This window comes from Megascapheus bottae, chromosome 20 (assembly GCF_031878675.1).
Source record: "Megascapheus bottae isolate mThoBot1 chromosome 20, mThoBot2.hap1, whole genome shotgun sequence".
NCBI classification, from domain to species: Eukaryota; Metazoa; Chordata; class Mammalia; order Rodentia; family Geomyidae; genus Megascapheus; species Megascapheus bottae.
In genome coordinates this window covers 19796296-19816193 of record NC_143528.1, presented here as the reverse complement: position 1 = coordinate 19816193, position 19898 = coordinate 19796296, and the positions used below count along the sequence as shown (strand labels likewise).

The 19898-nt window shown below is 37.3% G+C and overlaps 2 protein-coding genes across 8 annotated transcripts in view; one reads left to right on the top strand and one right to left on the bottom strand.

Annotated features, from left to right (window-relative positions):
* The window catches only part of Snx25 (sorting nexin 25), a 111908-nt gene extending 103298 nt beyond the window's left edge, over positions 1-8610 (top strand). For both annotated transcript variants that reach the window (XM_090354127.1, XM_090354126.1), the window contains 4 exons: positions 3248-3314; positions 6342-6523; positions 7018-7118; positions 8023-8610. In XM_090354127.1, the coding sequence (XP_090210253.1) occupies positions 3248-3314; positions 6342-6523; positions 7018-7118; positions 8023-8103 (431 nt within the window). In that variant the 3' untranslated portion in view covers positions 8104-8610. The remainder of the gene's footprint in view (positions 1-3247; positions 3315-6341; positions 6524-7017; positions 7119-8022) is intronic.
* Positions 8611-12066: 3456 nt separating this feature from the next.
* The window catches only part of Lrp2bp (LRP2 binding protein), a 17373-nt gene continuing 9541 nt past the window's right edge, over positions 12067-19898 (bottom strand). For all 6 annotated transcript variants that reach the window (XM_090354114.1, XM_090354117.1, XM_090354113.1 and 3 more), the window contains 6 exons: positions 18497-18610; positions 15900-16042; positions 15715-15820; positions 15001-15224; positions 13905-14079; positions 12067-12393 (listed from right to left, as the gene is read on the bottom strand). In XM_090354114.1, coding sequence (XP_090210240.1) covers positions 12328-12393; positions 13905-14079; positions 15001-15224; positions 15715-15820; positions 15900-16042; positions 18497-18610 — 828 coding nt within the window. In that variant the 3' untranslated portion in view covers positions 12067-12327. The remainder of the gene's footprint in view (positions 12394-13904; positions 14080-15000; positions 15225-15714; positions 15821-15899; positions 16043-18496; positions 18611-19898) is intronic.

The following is a 19898-nucleotide window of genomic DNA, read 5'->3' as shown; positions in this document are numbered from 1 at the left end:
CTTATATTATCACACTTAGATAAGTGTGACTATCCTTCACATTTATATTCCCTAACATGTCACTTAGACATATGAAAAATTACTAAAAGAAGAAAAAGTGCTATTATATTCTTAAACATATCTTCTATATATTTTATTTTTTTTGTTGCTGTTGTTTTTGCCAGTCCTGGGCTTGAGCTCAGGGCCTGAGCACTGTCCTTGGACTTTTCTCAAAGCTAGAGCTCTACCACTTGAGCCTCAGCACCACTTCCGGCTTTTTTTTCTATGTTTGTGGTACTGAGGAATCGAACCCGGGTCTTCATGCATGCTAGGCAAGCACTTTAACCACTAGGCCAAACTCCCGGCCCTCTTCTATATATTTTAATCCTCAGCAGTCTTTTACAGTGTACCTAATCCTGAGAAGGTGCTCAGTAAAATGCTGAGATAGCTACACTGATGACTTAACAGACAAGAGAATTTTAAGTGCAGGAATTAGTGAACTTGGTTCATTGAACCTTTTCTTCTAGGCCAAAGCTAAGAAAATTTCAGTCATCATCATTGCAGATACGTATGTCTTAAATAATACTCTGTAGGGAGATAAACATGTATATTGATTAGTATTGAAAGAATCCAAAAATGTATTCACATTAAACCATCAATGGTATTACATCCTACACCGAAGACAGCCCCCTCCCCCCAGATATGTATGTGTGTGTGTCTGTGTGTGTGTGTGTGTGTATAAGTTCATTTTAGCATAACTTCAATAATGAAAGTTAGAACTAAGATAAGCTTTAGGAGTGGGAAATAGTTATTTTAGAAATCCATGTGGGAAGTGGCATTGTGGCTCAAGGGGAAGAGTGCTTAAAAGCTCAGAGACAGGGCCTAGGTCCAGAGTTCAAGCCCCACGACCGACAAAAAACAAAAACAAGAAATATCCATGAGATTAAATATCATACAAATATAAAAGCTTTTTCATTTGAAAAATCTGTGGCATTTCCATATTTGAAAGCTATATACTGATGATTAACTTAATTTAACATGAGAGAGAACATTTCCATCCAAGGTTTATCTCTTCTTCAAAGAAAACTGGTCCCTGACATCATACTTCTCCCAATGTCCTGTGTGCTATTTAAAATGATGCACTATTCTAGCTTTGGCTGGTGTGCCCTTTTCCATAAATACAAGGACATTAAGAGACCTTATAGACATGCCAAAGCCAGACAGCAACCAGAATAGAGCTCAAAATGATGTCCTCACAGTGCGCATGTCTTCCATGCCTGCTCAGAAGCATGTTTGGTTCTCCAGTGACATTTCAAAAGGGAATAAATAGAACATCCTTTATAATAAGATGTGATATATTTGCCATCAGCAAAATCCTTGTGCTGCTACAGCTGCCTCTGTTGCTCCACACAAATGAGAAAGGAGGAATGGGTCTATTTTGTGGGGGAAGGGTCCTGAAGGGCTGGAAAAATTAGAGCATGTGGATGTCAGTGATAAGTGAGTATTTATAACAAAATGAGTCGAGGTCCCTGCTCAAGTTCAGTGTATAAAAATGACTCAGGAGGGTCCGGGAGTGTGACCTAGTGGTAGAGTGCCTGCCTGCCCTGGACAAAGACCCAGATTTGATTCCTCAGTACCATATACACAGAAAAGTGGTGCTATGGCTCAAGTGGTAGAGTGTTAGCCTTGAGAAAGCCCAGGTTTCCTTGAATGCCCAGACACTGAGTTCAAGCCCCAGTTCTGGCAAAACAAAAACAAAAAACCCAGAAGCAATGTTTTATTTTGCTTTGCTTTGCGCCCACCAAGCTGTCAGGCATATCTCCTAGAAGTTGCTTTTGTCCTTGGCCCTCTGTGTAGGAACTACCTTTCTTGTCCCAGAAAAGGCAGAAAAGTTATCCTAAGAGATATGCTCATCTAGCCTAAAAGAGGACCTAAAATAAACACATCTACATACTTGATAACATGCAGCAAATTCCATCTAAGAATTCAAGACAGTCTTGAGTCATGGATCTGATTGTAAGGCTTGATTGTTAACTTGAAGGAGTAATAGTAGCTTAATTGGGCATTGAGATCCACTGATCAAGGTATATTGTATTTATAAACTGCTTTGTTTAAAAGCAACTCTTGTACAACCACTTAATAATTATTTTAATTAGAATTGGATTTGGAATATTTTTGTCTAGTACTAGGTGTGTTTGTTGTTGATCTTTTTTCTTTTTTAAAATTGTTATAAGGATGAAATACAGAGAGGTACAGTCAGGTTGTTGACCTTTACTTCTATGAGTGGTCTAATGAAAAGATCTTTGTGAATTTGCTGCTTTTAGGTTTTCTTTCTAGGTGCTTGAGGCTTGAATTCTTGTCTCTATTATAAAATAACGAAGTCTAAATTTTTTTTCCTCATATGTTACTACCTGAGCATTTCAGGAGCTAGAGATGAAATTTTATGTAATCACAGCTTTTTTTCCTGTTGTGGTTTATTTATGTTCATATTATGTACCTACAAAGTATATCTCCTTGTAAAAATAAAAGTTGGGATCTGTAGAGCCCTTCTCATACAGAAAACCCTCAGGGAGAAAACATAAAGCCTATGTTAATCTCATCCTTTTCCAGATGAAAAAACTGAGGTTCTGACAAATGCCTGACTGCCTGTTACAAAAAGTGGTGCTGGAGATTGTGGAATTCAGATTCTATTCATGATTCTAGCTCTTTGCAATTTTCTTTTTCTTGCTCCAAATACATAAAACATAAAAGTACATAATGTTCTACAAGAGTTTATTCAAATAAGAACAGTTAGACTTGTCATTTTTATAATATTTGACAATATTTGTCAGCATTTGACTACAGATGTTCCTCATTCAGAACTGTGTTTTGGAAAATTGGGTTCAGCAAGCCAGACAGAAATCTAAATTTAGAATCTACTGTCTGCTAGTGGGGAACAGGCATGTTGTCAGTAGCCTGGGGAGGTAGGCAGTGAAGTGTTATTTCCATATGCTAGCTCAGCTTCTTTGTAGGTGCCAAAAGTTGAGGGGGGGGGAGTGCCCTCTTAGATTTCATCACCTCAGTCGCTTAGTAATAAAATGAAAACTTGGTCTGAGAAATTTTTCTGAGCAGAAGTCTGTCTGCTAAAACTTGGATTCTGCAAAAAACAAACTTTGATGTTAAGACTCACTCAGTTAAGGTTTATGTAAGATTTATGTTTTGTACAGCTATAAAATTTTCATAATTGTGCTATTCTGTGATAAACTTTTTCCTCTGATTTACATTTCAGTGTTTAAGTGGGTGAGAAGAACATTAATTGCTCTTGTTCAGGTCACTTTTGGGAGAACCATCAACAAGTGAGTTATACAAAATTAATGTATGATAACTAAAATACTTTAGGAATAATTTGCAATGATTCTATTATTTACCATATAAAAATAATAAATTATATATGAAATATTACTTTTATATGGATTTACAAATAAATTTTCTTGGTGGTCATAACCAAATTTCTAAGACTGAAAAGAAAAAGTTCTGTATAGAACTTATGGACAAGAACGGGAAAAGGAGAGTGGGGGAAAGTGAAGACAGGAATGACATTGTCCAAAAGGAAAATGTATACTCTATCTGAATTGTGAAATAGTAACCCCTCTGTACAATGCCTTAATAATAATAAAATTATAATAAAAATAGTCTATCAGAGGCTTGTTCAGTTGATTTGGTATTTTGTTTTAGCCATAAAAATAGTGTTTAATTTATTTCCATCTTAGGAAAACTTTTTCAGTAACGATGGGCCTTAGTAAGAAAATTTCCAAAAGGGCCTTATTTTTGTCAGTATTACTTATTGGTTTTTCTTGTCAATTTCAGAAAATCATGTATACATTTCTTACTCCTTTTTATAATATTGGCTCCTAATTGTAAAATAATCAGATCTTGTTTATGAGTAATCAATACACTTTGCAGTTATCTTCATGGAAATGGAGATAAGGCAGCTTTTAGAGAATTGTTAGTCTTTTTATTTCAGTGGGATCATTATCAGGTGGAGAGTTTTGGAGCACCCGATATTTTGCTATTTTTGCCTTTAGCAGATGATGACATACAACAATATGTTCTAGGCCTTTGGTCTAAACAAAAGTCTCACGTACCAGATTTGCTTCAAAGCATGGCTAATAGAATCTATTTAGATAATAACTTTTGGTCATAGTTACCTAATCTTCAATCATAGTGAAATTTTGTTCCTTCACTTCTTTTTAGAATGCCAGATTCACCAAAGCAAAGACTATAAAGAGAACCATGATGTTGGCATGATACAGATTTTTCTTTAAAAATAAGCAAGTGTTCTCTTAAATTCAAAAATCCTTTTGACAGCACAGCTTGATAGTTGTCAGCTATCAATCAACGCTATGTAGGCAAAACAGCCAGAGACAGTAAAATACCCCAGGTAGAATCAATAAAATTTATATAAAAAAGCACAGAGGCTGGGAGCATAGCCTTCTGGTAGAGTGCTCACCTAGCATGCATGAAGCCCTGAATTAAATTCCTTGGTACCACATACACAGAAAAAGCCAGAAGTAGTGCTGTGGCTCAGTTGGCAGAGCACTAGCCTTGAGAAAAATGTGCCCAAAGACAGTGTGCCCAGATTCTGAGTTCAAGCCACAGGACTGGCACAAAAAAAAAAAAGCACAGAAGGCTGGGCATGGCGGCTCACATCTGTAATCTTAGCTACTCGGGAAGCTGAGATCTGAAGATCAAGGTTCAATGCCAGTCCGGGCATAAAAGGACCTGGGACTCTTTATCTCTAATTAATCTCTCGAGAACAGAAGTGAGGCTGTGGCTCAGAGATAGGGTGGTAACCTTGAGCTGAAGAGCTCAAGAACAGTGCCCAGGCCAAGTTCACCCCCTGCCCCGCCAAAAAAAAAAAAAAAAAAAAAAAAAAAAAAAAATTCCATTAAATAGAATGGCTTTATTTGGTCTAAATTTGAATTTAATGGTACAATTCTAAGCAAATAAAGAAGTATCATTGGAAACTTAGTATTAGAACAGAATTAACATTATAGCTTGACTCGGCAGAGTTTACTCATTCAAAAGTGACTGGAAAATACTGGGCTTGAAATACCAGTTTCAGAGAACCATTGCTGAAACTCTTATGTTATGCTTTTCAAAAGTTTGGTTGGGAAGTCAGATTCTTAAAAGTGTTTGATTTAATATCATAAATCAAATTTGAAGCTTTATGTCTTTCTGGCACTAGCAGTCCAAAATGTTTCTTTTCCCCCTTTGAGCAGAGAGGCTTCCTCCTAAGCTTTTTGATTTGTGTTTACTGTCTCTTGGTTGTGGAATTGGTTAATATTTGACCAACTAATCGGATTGCATGAAAGACTTCAGTAGCTAGATAACCATTCGTGCATAACTGCAAATCAAATATTTGTCCTTTTCATTCCCATAAATATTTCAAATTGTCTAGCTGGTACTCCACTATAAAAATTCACAAGACTCCTTCTCAAGCCATAACTAGGCATAGGAGTACACATTCTCTTGTCTTAGCTACATGGGAGGCTCAGATCAGAGAATGGTGATTCCGAGCCAGTCAAGGCACAAAAAAGTTTGCAAGACTCCATCTTAACAGGAGAAGCTAGATGTAGTCACACACTCCTGTCATTCCAGCTATGATAGGAACCCTAAAATAGGTAGATTATGGTCAAGATATGCACTCACACACGAAGTGGTAAGACCCTGTTCAAAAATAATCAGTGTAAAAAATGGCTGGAAGTGTGACCCAAAGGATAGATTGCTTGCCTGGAAAACACCTGAGTTCAAACTCCCAAAAGGAAGAAATGGATTTATATTTCAAGTTATAGTGCTTCATGAATAAATTAGGGCAGTTACAAGCTTAAATAAGTCTCTTGCTTCTCATCATAGAGATTGGGAGTTCAGGGCAAACATTTGGAGAGGTTGGTGCCAAAAAACCATGAGTCCCCCAAATGAACAATCATCTCATATGACCAAAATGAGAAAAACTTTCATATCGAGAGTTTGAAATTTTCATTTTGAGTTTTATTTCTCAAACATTTAGATAAGGTTGCATTTTCATCTAACCCTGAATACCTTTTCAGAACAGAGTACGCATTTTTTTTTTTTTTTTTGCCAGTCCTGGGCTTGAGCTCAAGGCCTTAGCGCTATCCTTGGACTTTCTCAAGGTTAGATCTCTACCACTGAGCCTCAGCACCACTTCCAGCTTTTTTTTCTATGTATGTGGTACCGAGGAATCGAACCTGGGTCTTTGTGCATGCTAGGAAAGCACTCTACCACTAGGCCAAACTCCCGGCCCAGAGTACACATTTTTTGAAAAACCTCATCTAAGTAAACTTTTTCCTCTTTCTTACAAGACAAATCCGGGACACAGTGAACTGGATTTTCAGTGAGCAAATGTTGGTTTACTATATCGGTGTTTTCCGGGATGCTTTTTGGCCAGATGGGAAATTGGCACCACCATCTGCAAGTAGAAGTGACACCGGTAGTCAGGAAACAAAGCAGAAGGCGCAGCAAAAGCTACTTGAAAACATCCCAGGTGAGGCTGGCTTTCTACCAGAGGGCACAACGATACGAAGGAAATTGCAGTCCTTTGAACATATTTTCATTTCTGTCTTTCAAACATTACAATTTTAAAAAGCTATCTTTTACTAAGAATGTTTAACTACAGAAATGTGCTAATAAATGTGCTTAAGATATGTAATGCAAAATTTTAGAAATAAAAATGTATACGTTTTGTTAACTAGTAATAGCAATGTACTAGATTTTTTTTATAAGACCTTATGTTGAAAATTTCTAAATGGACATTTTAAACATTTGAAAGAACTGACCACTCACTTTACTACCTTAGCACTCACTAGTGCATTTATGAACTATGTATGTATTCCAAGACATCCCCCACTCAATACACATTGCATACTTTTTCAGTATCCACTTCAGACGCAACCTTGGTTACCAGAAATGGGTATGTGGCTTAGTGATACAATTTGCTCTCCAGCAACACATCATAAAACAAAAGTGTTCATTTTGCAGATACACTTCAGAGCCTTGTTGGACAGCAGAATGCCCGCCATGGTATAATAAAAATATTCAAGGCACTTCAAGAAAGAAGAGCCAACAAGCATCTATTATATGTGAGTAAATTAAACCCTCTCAGATAATTGTTTCTTGGATTTTATGTTTCTGTCCAAATATAGGTAAAGATTAATCCTTTATATTCGTTTTTTTTTTTTTTTGCTGGTTCTGGGGCTTGAAATCATGGCCTGAGCATTGTCCCTGAACTTCTTTGTGCTCAAGGCTAGCACTCTATCACTTGAGCCACAGGATCACTTCCAGTTTTTTGTGAAAAGTTTTTGTTGGAGTCACATGGACTTTTCTGCCCTGGCTGGCTTTGAACCATGATGATCCTCAGGTCTCAGCCTCCTCAGTAGCTAGGATTACAGTCGTGAGCCACCAGGTCCCTAGCCCTATATTCTTTTTATTTTTATTGTCAGGGTTTATATAGAGGGGTTACAGTTACTTTTGTCAGGTAATGAGTGCATTGCTTCTGGCACATTGATACCCCTTTTTCATGTTTTTGTCCCCACTATATTCTTATGTATTTTCCTCGCCTCAGTTTTATTTAGAAAGAACCAAAGTACCACACCGCTCATGGCCTGGTCATCCTCACATTTTCCCTGCCTCTCTATTCTGATACAGATTTCCAATGATTGCTTGGTTTGCTTAGCAACGTGCACTGTTTGCTGTGCTGGTACTGGGGTTTAAACTCAGCATCTCATACTCACTTGAGCTACACCTTTACTTCCTCTCAGTCATTTTTCTGATTAGAATTACCAGTATTAATAGTATGGACAACATGATAATGATTAATAGGCCATGAAATAGAGTTTACATAGCATCACTTTTATCTAAAAGTCCCTATGTACCAAGAAAAGCTTCATGACTAAAATTGGACTTTGATCTTAGACATAGGGGACCTTTGAGTAAACTCTTGGGAAGAACCCTCATCCTTCTCTCTCTTCTTCTTTCTTGATGCAGGTGCTGATGGAGCTGCTGCTAACTGAACTGTGTCCTGAGCTAAGAACTCACTTAGATCAATTCAAGGCTAGTCAAGTCTGAGACTGCACAAATCTGCCACCCAGAGAAATGTCTGTGTAATAATAGACATGAAACATTTTCCTCTTTTCCACAGAGGGCCTGACTGAGAACCATAGCATTTTTTTTATTTTTATTTTAGTTCCTCCCTCTAGTTTTATGTACAACAAGCAGAATTGAGGGAGATGGAGACTAGATACTGTAGTAGGCCACAACAACAAAATTCTGTTTATTGATTTTACGTAAATACTAAAAATACAGTTCAACATGCTGGTTAAAATACAAATGTTAATAGGTAATAAGAACCTAGGACATATTTTAAATATTTATGGAAATCAGTTTTGTTTTAAAATGAATATTGTACAGTTGATTTCCTCACTGAGGATTCTAAACATTCCTGTGTTATTTCACGTGTATGAGAAACACTGTTGTGCAATGCTTTGTGTAAAGTTACTGTGAAAATTTTATTGTCTTTATTTTTACCAAAGATTTCCCATAGTTTGAAGCATTTGAAGCAATAAAATATAAAAATGAATTATGGTGCTCAATGATGTTAAAGACATTTATATCTCAAAAAAGAAAGTTGAAGCAATTCAAAATGTATCTGTAGGTAATTGTATAGAGGTATTGCCATTTAACCAAGCAGTTTATGAATGCATCTTGATCAGTGTCACTTTTTCAACATTCATACTCATCCCTCCCCTAGATCCCTCACCTCACTCATCTTAACAATGTTTTTTGTTTGTTTTTTTTTTGCCAGTCCTGGGCTTGAGCTCAGGGTCTGAGTACTGTCCTTGGACTTTCTCAAGGCTAGATAGAGCTCTACCACTTGAGCCTCAGCACCACTTCCGGCTTTTTTCTATGTGTGTGGTACCGAGGAATCGAACCGGGTCTTCATGCATGCTAGGCAAGCACTTTAACCACTAGGCCAAACTCCTGGCCACAATGGTTTTTTTTTTTTTTTTTTTACTGCATTCTCTTCTTTATAATTCATCCATCCATTTCCCACCCCATCCCTTTCAAGTACTTGATTTGATTTTCTGCTCTAACCATAAATACAAAGCAAATCAAAACAACATTGAAATTCCACAAGAAAATAACAGATTCTGGTGAGGATGCAGCCAAAATGGAACCCTATTACGCTGCTGATGGGGATGGAAATCTATTCAACCATTCTGGAGAGCAATATGGAGGTTCCTCAAATATAGCCAGCCACTGGTGGCTCATGCCGATAATCCTAGCTATTCAGGAGACTGAGATCTGAGGATTGCAGTTCAAAGCCAGCCCAGGCATAGGAAAGCCTGTAAGACTTATTTACAGTTAGCCACCAGAAAACCAGAAGTGGCACAGTGGCTCAATGTGGGAGAGTGGTAGCCTTGAGTGGAAGAGGTCAGGGACATTGCCTAGATCCAGAGTTCAAGCCCTAGGACTGACAAAAAAAAAAAAAATTAAATGTAGAACTACTTTATGCTCCACCAGTTCCACTCCTAGGAATTTATCTTAAAAATTACAAACCAGTGGCTAGGAGTATGTCCTAGGGATAGAGTACTTGCCTAGCATATATGAAGCCCTGGGTTCTATTCCTTGATACCACATACACAGATAAGGCCAGAAATAGTGCTGTGGCTCAAGTAGTAGAGTGCTAACCTTGAGAAAGCCCAAAGACAGCACCCAGGCTTGGAGTTCAAACCCCAAGACTGGCAAAAAAAAAAAAAAATTTACAAAGCAGGATACAGGATAACAGTAAAGGCACCAGCACAACCATGTTCATTACAGCACTACTTACCATAACATTAAGATATGGGTTGAGCCCAGATGCTTCTCAATGGACAAGTAGATCAAGAAAACGCGGATACAAACACAATAGCATTTTAATAAGAATAATGTACTATATGGAAAGAAATGGAAAGAGCTGGAAAAATGTTAAGAGAAGGGGCTGGGAGTTTGGCCTAGTGTTAAGAGTGCTTGCCTAGCATGCATGAAGACCCGGGTTCAATTCCTTGGTACCACATACATAGAAAAAAGCCAGAAATGGTGCTGAGGCTCAAGTCGTGGTAGAGTTCTAGCCTTGAGAAAGTCCAAGGACAGTGCTCAGGCCCTGAGCTAAAGCCCACGACTGTCCCCCCCCCAAAAAAAAGTGTTAAGTCAGGCTCAAAGACACAAAGGATGCATGTTTTTCCTTATATGTGGAAGCTAGAATTAGCTTATAGACTCCTAAGTAAATACATTGGGTAGTATGCAAAGTATATACAAATGTATTAATTGAAATATGGTAGATTCACAGAACTCATTTCATCAAAATATTGGGTTCTTGGTAAAAAACACAGTCCACAGACACATACATATACATAAGTGGAATACACGCTTTTTCATTCATGAAGAGAGCCAAATTAGTGCTAAAATGAATGAAGTGTTAGGGGAAGTAAGATGTGACCTGAACCTTGAGGAAGATCAGAAAGAGGAGAGATGTTACTTCAGAGACTTCGTGGACTTGTTTATGTCATTAAGTCTTACCTTGAAGGGCATTCATTGGTGAAGCCTGGAATACAGATGTTTTGTTTCTGACAATGGGGTCATGAGCAATTTGTTGGGGCTTTGCCATTTCCTGAGCAGTGATATACTTAACTTCTCTAGCCCCCAAAAGTAGTGAAAACCAAAGAACTCACGTAAAAATTGTTTGATTATATAAAAGAGATTACTAGTTATTCAGGTGATATAGGGTACCTTATTGTAGCTCGTACCTGATAAGTTTTTGATAAATTCTGAATTAGTATTAAAAACTAGAACACCAAATTTTATTTTTGAGATTCTTCTAGTTATAACTTTTTAATCCTATATCTATAGAGATAGATAGATAGATAGATAGACAGACAGACAGACAGACAGACAGACAGACAGATATAGTAGCTAAGAAATGTCAAGGTGCCAAGCCTAAAGTACTTACATAACAGTTACTGGAAATGTCTGTCTTCTACATAATACTGTGCTATCACTTAAATTCTTGCTGTTAAATTTATACTATACAGGAGAGAAAATATTCTGACTCCTCACTATTTCTTAATGATAAGTTCTCATTTTTATGTGTTAGTAACAATAATGAATATTAGAGAAGTTTTAAAAATAATCTGGATGCCTCAGGTCACATGAGTTAAAAACAGATGGCCCTTACTGGGTAAGATATAGTTCCCCAGATCATCACCTTTGGTAAGTACAGTGAACTGAAATCTCAAGTTCCACATTGGGTTTACAATTAGGGGTGGCATAGTACCATATATGAGACATGTCAGATCCCTAATATTTAGGATTGTCTCTGATGTATACCTTGTGTTCGTTTTTTCTACATTGTCAGCCCTGAAACATGTATTTTAATGGCAGTTTAAAAAACGACCATTAGGGCCAGGAGTTTGGTGTAGTGGTAGAGTGCTTGCCTAGCAGGCAGAAGATCCAGGTTCAATTCCTCAGGACCACATTCATAGAAAAAGCTGGAAATAGTGCTGTGGTTCAAGTGGTAGAGCACTAGCCTTGAGAAAGTCCAAGCTCTCTACCACTATGCAACACTGCCCACATCTGACTTTTTCTGAGTAGTTTATTGGATATAAGAGTCTCAAGGACTTTTCTGCCCCTACTGGCTTCAAAATGTGATCGTAGATCTCAGCATCCTCAGTATCTAGGGTTACAGATGTGAGCCACTGGCCCCTGGCTCTTAAACAGTTATTAAAGTTAATCATCAATTAGCTTCTAACAATAACAAGTTATAGAAATAATATGTACATTTATCATATTGTTTGAAAGCCTAATTCTGTACATTTCTTTAGCCCTTATTTTGTTTAATAAAAAGTGACTAAAAAAAAACAATGGACATTCAAATAAGTACCAGAGAAAATGTAAATAATTCAACTTTTAAATGATAAACTTCAAGTTTTCAGTGTTTCCGTTTTAGAACTTATTAAATTGAAACCACGCTGAGTCAGTCTAGATACTCTGTACTTAAGAAAGCAAAAAGATACTTTATGGAATGGTTTCAAATTCAGTATTATCTAGGCCACTCAGGACTCGTCCAGAAACATGATTCTGTGGCTGTTTCAGGTTGCAAAAATGATAGTGTACAAATTCAAGAATGAAGTTAACATACCATCTGTCAAATATCCAAAACAGTATAACTTGGGATGCAGAAAAAAACATAGCTGCTATAAAAATGCACACACTATATGTGTTAGAATGGTGATCTGAGTTGAAATTCATTGTAGTCTAAATTCTTTGACAAATAAGTAAAGCATGAAGTTTATCTGCCAATGCAGGATTCAGATGACAAGCCTTTAAAAGCAAAGAGAGAAGAGAATTATTTAGGTGTATTCTAACTTGTGTCTTCTTATTTCTTTTTAATTTTGCTTTTTTTAAGTTGTTTTAAGAACAGTACAGTAAAATAGTGGCGGGTGGTATGATGCCAAGAATTGACACTAGTACCTTCATGCTTGGCAAACACCTCTGAGCTATATCCCTCCCCACAAGTCATTGCTTATTTTCTATTCTGTTCCCTACTCAATATATGAAATTTCAAATTACCTATGTGAAGCAGGTTATAGTCAAAATATCATTTGAAAAGATAAAACTTGATCAAGGACAAGAATGGAAATTCAAGCTTGATAAGTGCATTTTATTTTGAAGAGTACTAAAATAAAATAGTGTTTACATCTTGCCTCAAGGTTGGGCTGGTTGAACTTGACTTGGTTTGAAAACTTTTACCATGTTACCAATTAGACTCTCACTCTCCTTTCCTCCCTCCCTCCCTCCCCCCTCTCTCTTTTGACAGTCCTGGGGCTTGAAACCTAGGACCTGGGCACTGTCCTTGAGCTTTCTCAAGACTAGCACTCTACCAGTTGAGCCACAGCACCACTTCTGGCTTTTTCTGCTTATGTGGTACTGAGGAATCAAAACCAGAGCTTCATGCATGCTAGGCAGGCACTCTACCACTAGGCTACACTCCCAGCCTCCCATTTAGACTTTCTACACATTTACAAAGATAACTTTTTAAGCATTTATGGTTTGTTCTTAGAAGAATAGGGTAATGGTAAATATTCCACAAGTCAGTCTTGTTTGTGTACTGTGTTTTTATATTTCTTTGGTAATATATTTTGATACTTTTAATTCCCAAACTTGCCTGCACGTTATCAGAAAGCTTGCTCCCCACTTTCTGCTGGTCCCCAGCTCTTCACAACTCCTGGAATAAAGCCTTCAGCACAGACAAGTGCAGGAACCACCACAATGATGTTGGATTTCAGACTAAGACTTCCTCTGCTCAAGCTCAACAATATGTGCTCTACACAAAGTGCCTTATGAAAATTACTCTTTTTTTTTTTTTGCCAGTCCTGGGGCTTGAACTCAGGGCTTGGGCACTGTCCCTGAGTTTCTTTTGCTCAAGGCTAGTGCTCTACCACTTGAGTCACAGAGCCACTTCTGGGTTTTTCTCTTTCTGTGGTATTGAGGAATCGAATCCAGGGCTTCCAGCATGGTAGGCAAGCACTGTTCTACTAAGCCACAGTCCCAGCCCATCTTACAAAAGTGAATGGCATAATGCTAAGTTGCACTCCTAAATATCCTGGATCTAAATCAGACACAGGATTTTTGGTTTGATGTGTTTGGGGTTTTGTTTTCATTTTTGTCCCTTTACTATCAGGCTTTATGAAAACCATGTATAAGTCTTAAAACATCTTTATAAACAAGGGTATCTGCATAATGATTCCCTTAGACAATAATCCATGAAATTAAATCTCAATGAAAAACCCAGCCTTCCTATTGAGGAATTCGTATGTGGTTCTAGATCTTACTTTGGAATAGTAGTGTTTCGCGGTCGCTTCATCTTTCAAGATGCCCAAGCCAAGCTGAAGACACCGAGCGTAATAGAAGGATGCGAGGGCCATGCCTCTGTGGATAAACTCAGGGAGACAGTCCGTGACCTTGACTATCATGGGGACGTCAAGAACCTCATCGTAGTCGGCAATCCTGACAGGACAAGATAAGCATGGCAGTTATGCTTTATGTATTCACCTGTCCACATGTACTCAAAATGTGTCCTCTGCCCTTCTGAGAACTAAGCTGTCTGCTGTGCAGGAAATACAGCTTTCCTATGAGTATACTCACAGTCCTAACAACCACTAGAAAACAGACTTTTCCTCTTTAAACCTTCTTATTTTAAGCTTACATATCATGCTGTGAATAAGTTGAATGGGGAAATTTTTTTCATATTTTTGAATAGCGTATTGTAGTTTTAAATCTGGATGCTAGCCATAGAGACCAGAAAACCCTAAGAAATGAGCACAAGTGCTCTAGAAATAAGCAATTAGAGCAAGAGGCTGACATTTGAAGATCTTGGTTTGAAGCATACCCAGACAGACAAATCAGAAATGACCTGACTCTCACTAACTAGTCTGTCATTTCAGGAGGCATAGTTCAGAAGGATCATGGTTCCAGACTGCTGGGTAAAATTTTCTCAAGCCCCCATCTCAACAGAGAAGGCTGGGCGTGGTGGCAGGCAACTGTCATCCCCACTACAGTAGAAATCATGACTAGAAAGACTGCATGCCAGCCCTGGCAAAAATGAGAACTTACTTCAAAAGTAATCAGAGCAAAAAGGGCTGTAGATATGGCTCAAGCAGCAGAGCACCTGCTAAGCCCTGAGATCAAACTTCAGTACCACACACACACATTTTCTGTTAAGCACTTTATACACATCATTGTTATATTCCTTCTGTGAAGTATTTTCTTACAAATGAAGCAGTTGATGTTTAAAAACAATTCAGATATTTGTTTCAGCGAAGGCACTGAAATCCTTCATTAATGGTATAGAACTATGCTATCTAATATGACAGCTACTAGCTATATATATTACTATTTTAACACTATAAGATGGGCTACGGCAGTCACCTTTTGGAAAATGTAACACACTTTGTGAAAAACTTCATCTTATAATAATACTCCACCAAAATCCCTTGGGCATAGACATTCCCGCGCTCTGCTGCTTCTCGTAAGCAGTGCAGGGCTGCTTCCGTGTTCTGGCAGATGCCTTGCCCATAAAAGTACATGAGACCAAGTGCACCCTGGGATTCCAGATTTCCATTGCCACATGCTTCTGAATGCCAATAAAATGCCTAAGAGAAAAATCAGTTATTTTAAATGATTTTATTAGCATGCATATGTTATATGAGGTCACTAACATTTTCACACATGTACATAATGCATTTCAACTAAACACACCCTCCCCGCCCCCCACACACACCATTCTCCCTTACTCCCTTCATTCCTAACACAATCTATGCTGGTTTCATAGTTCTGTTTTCATACATGCCAACAAACTATTTCAACTACATTCATCCTCTTCTACCCTCCTTAGCCTGATTACCTCTCACTAATACCCATCCCCCCCAAATGCCTGTTTCTCTTTCCTTTCCGGATCAACCCCCCTTTAATTTGAACTCTTGGTATGCCTCACTTATTAGCATCATTCCTCAAGTCTAAGAGGACTTCCCTCTTCTTTTAGCTTTCATAGTACCTTTTTATAGCACTCTCTATTCTCACATCCATACTTTTCTTCAGTGAAGGTAAGGACTAAATCAGGACAAGAAGAAAGGGAAATGTTACCTTCTCTAATTCTTTAGGTTCTTTTGTTGAATAATATAGTCCTAGGGTACTTTGAGCCTTTACACTAGCTTTTGGATTTCCATTGTCTGCAGCAAAAAGCCACATTCTAAAAGAGAAAGCAAGGCAACTTATTCTTTGCTTTAACATTTCATGACAACAAAAATTTTGTTTTCAGGAAAGATTACCTTTCGGCCTCTTCCTCTGATCTTTTAACACCTCTTCCTTCATAGTAAGCTCTTCCAAGGTTGTAAGCAGCAGCAAATTTTAAGTGTCCTGTTTTGGGACATGGAGAATCAAGAATTTTCTTCATATACTCCACTCCTTTTTCCTTCCACAAAGGAAAAGAACAAACAAAATAATCCCCTAGTTTTTAGATTTACTTTAACTGAAGTTTGACATGATATGTAATATAAATCTATGCTGAAGAGATAATTGTTCTATATTTTCAGGGGCTGGAGTTAAAGACAGAACGAATAAGAATGCATCTTGAGGCTAGACATGGCGGCAAATGCCCGTAGTCCCAGCTACTTGGAAGGTAGATAGCTATTAGGAAGATTGTGGTTCTAGGCTAGCCCAAGTAGAAATGTTATTGAGAATCCATCTCAAGCAACAAAGCTGAGTTGAATAATATCATTGCAGCTATATATAGGGAAGCATAAGTTAGTGTATTAACATCCAAATTGGGGTAGAAGTAGTACTCAGAAAATTTGGGAAGAGTCATAGAAGATTGTAAAGCCAGAAATAATCTTTCATGGAGGAAAATCCTCTTATTAGACAGAAATGATTGGTAAGTAAACTTTTAGCCTACTGATGTTGAATGTTCTTACTGACTAATATCTGATTTAATCATTGATATGTTAATATTTGTATATGGTAATAGAATTTGGAGAGATTTTCTACTCTATATCCATGTTTATATAGCTTTGTAACTAGTTCTTTAAAAATAAAGCATCCAAGACATGTTGACAAAGAAAGGAACAATTTCCATGGGGAATTAGAGATGATTAAAATTAAAAGTGACTCAGACTCATAATAATTCATAGCAAATTGACAATTTGTCAGCCAAGATTATCTGATTTTTCTTCAGCATTTATTTCTAACCTGGTATCTCAAAAAAATCTAAAGCTACTGATATCTTTATACTTATATGGTGTATAAAAATTTGAACACTTGTTTGTTAAACTTGTCATTTGAAATATGACGTAAAAATCAATGTTAATAAATTCTTTAATAAAAAAAATCTATGATGGTCCAGGCATGGTGGCTCAAGCCTGTAATCCCAACTACTCAGGATGCCGAGATCTGAGGATCAAGGTTCAAAGCCAGCCCGGGCACAAAAACACCTGAGACTCTTATCTCCAATTAACCTCTAGAAAATGGGAAGTGGGTACTGGATCAAGGGTAGGGTGGTAGCCTTGAGCTAAAGAGCTGAGGGACAGTGCCCAGGCTGACCCACAAAAATAATCTTTGATGGGATATATACTTTATAGACATAATGTTATATCATATATTACATTGATATATCTATGACATACAAACTCTCAGCTTAATTTTAATTATGTTATAAAATCTATGTGCCAATGATTGCATATAGAGATTCTCTTCTTGAATTCTTGTTAGTTAAGCATGATATTTGAAATATGATGTAAAAATCAGTGTTAATAAAATCTTTCAAAATAAGAATGAGCAATGATATAGATGTTCAAAAAATTAGTCTTAAGAAAAATTTAATTGAATATTAAATACCCAAAATATGTTGTTATATCTATTCTATCCATATTTTATCATAAATTTATTATTTGCTGAGAGAATAAAATTTTTCATAATAAACCTTAAAAAATTCAACTTTTGAGATCATTAAATTTAGAAGAAATAAAATACTTTAGTGAAATATTTTAACATGTCAAAGATTCTATTGTTAATTATGAGAACTATGTTCAGTAAAGGATGAGCTCTTTCCTGTCCTGTCCCTTAATAAAGTGAACTCAGTGGGAGAGTTAACATTTTCCAGAAGAGGCCAACTGCCCCAAATGATATCCTATTAACAAGAGACTGTAATGGATATTTTTTTCAATATATCATTTCAACATGTAAACAGAAATGTAACTAGAATTTCTTAGAACAATCATACTTTATTGTTAGTATAAAAGAATTGATGGAAAAATATTTTTTTTGCATTGGGGATGAGTCATTCAAAGTAAGCACAAAAATTCAAGTACAAACAGGCTCATTATCTTTTATTGTTGAATTCAGTCGTGTCAGCATCTGGAAGGATTTTGGAAATAAGCTACAAGGTTAGGGATAGAGTTGGTGATGGAAAAGGAAGAAAAAGTAAGGGGCTAGAAGGAATCAATTTTGTTTCATGTCTAAATTGATGATACTAACATACTTTATGATGTTATATATTTAGATACTAAAATATAAAATAAGATATATTATTAAAACATAATTTTGTTGTGTTTGGTGCCAGTCCAGGGGCTTGAACTCAGAGCCTAGATGCCATCACTGAGCGTTTGTGCTCAAGGTTAGCCTTCTACCACTTGAGCCACAGCTTCACTTCTGGCTCTTCTGTTTTCTTTTTTTGGTGCTTCCTGGCAGATGACAATATCATGGACTTTTCTGCCAGAGCTGGCTTCTGACGGCAATCCTTAGATCTCAGTCTTCTGAGTAGCTAGGATTACAGGAGTGAGCCACAGGCTTCTGGTTTAAAACATAATTTTATCGTACCAAATAACCCATTGACAATGAAATCTCAGGCACTGTGAGTCAAACAGTAACTTACAGCATTTGTGGGGGTCCCCAGCCCATCATAATGCATCACTCCTAGTTGGTAAGTTGCTTGATGATCTTTATCCGCAATTTCTTCAAACTGTTCTAATGCTTCTTGATACCATCCCTGCAAGCCCCAAGAAGCATGTCATTGATAAGCATCCAAAAGTTATTCCAAACTGAAGCACCAAGTATAGTTAACAAGTTAACAGGGGCCGGGAATTTGGCTTAGTGGTAGAGTGCTTGCCTAGCATGCAAGAAGACCCAGGTTTGATTCCCTGGTACCACATGGCCCAAAGTGGTGCTGTGGCTCAAGTGGTAGAACTCTAGCCTTGAGAAAACCCAAAGGCGGTGGTCAGGCCCTGGGTTCAAGCCCTAAGGATGGCAAAAAAAAAAAAAGTTAACCATTCTGGACCCAACAGCCAAAGGTGAGAAATCATGCTCTTATATTGTGTTCTGCCATCTTAGAGGGATAAGTTCATGCTAAAGCATGACTAAATATCTGTTTCCAGAATAACTGAAGGTGCCATCATCAAAGATTAGTGAGAAAATGGGATAGGAATGAACAATTGCCTAACTATTAATCATGAGAGTTTGTCACAGTCTCCTCTCAAACCTTCTCTCAAATTTAGTGGATAATCTGAGCTATATTACTGAAGTCCAGCTGATATCTTGCATAGCTTTTCTGAGGTCTACTTCCTAGGATATTTCAATATGAAGTGGATAAAAAAGGAAATAACCTTAGCCAAGTACAGGTGGCTCACACTCATAGTCCTAGGGCTGAGTCCTAGGGCTGGTTTAAAGCCAGCCTGGGCAGAAAAATCTGTGTGACTCTTCTCTCTAAGCACCAAAATGGCAGAAGTGGATCTGTGCTTCAAGTGACAGAGTGGTATACTTGAACAAAGAAAACTAAGGGTCAGTGCCTAGGCCCTGCATTCAAGCCCTAGTACTGGGGGGCAAGGAGGTAAAAAAAGGGAAATTGCTCTTCACACTTTATAGGAACACATAAAACTACTTTTTAGCACTAGATAAAAGGTAGGGCCTTGAAATGTTATTATATGAAAATATTTTATAGGTAATATTATGATGAGAAATTATAAAAACTACATTTTTAATTTGTTCTTTGAATCTGATTTTAATACAAAAATGACTCCCTTAAATGAGAATGCTCTTAATGAAGAAAATTCAGATATCTCCATTAGATGGTTAACAATGTATCATACTTAAAGCTATAGCTATAATGTAATTGATTTCAAAGAATTTCCATGGTGTAATGATGTAAGGAACTCTATTTGAAATTTTGATGTGATTATCTGATATTACTGAGGTATGTTTTTGGATTTTGAACCCAGGACCTTGCTAATGTTAGGCAAGGGCTCTATCCCTGAGCTATGTCCCAATAATGTAGCACTAAC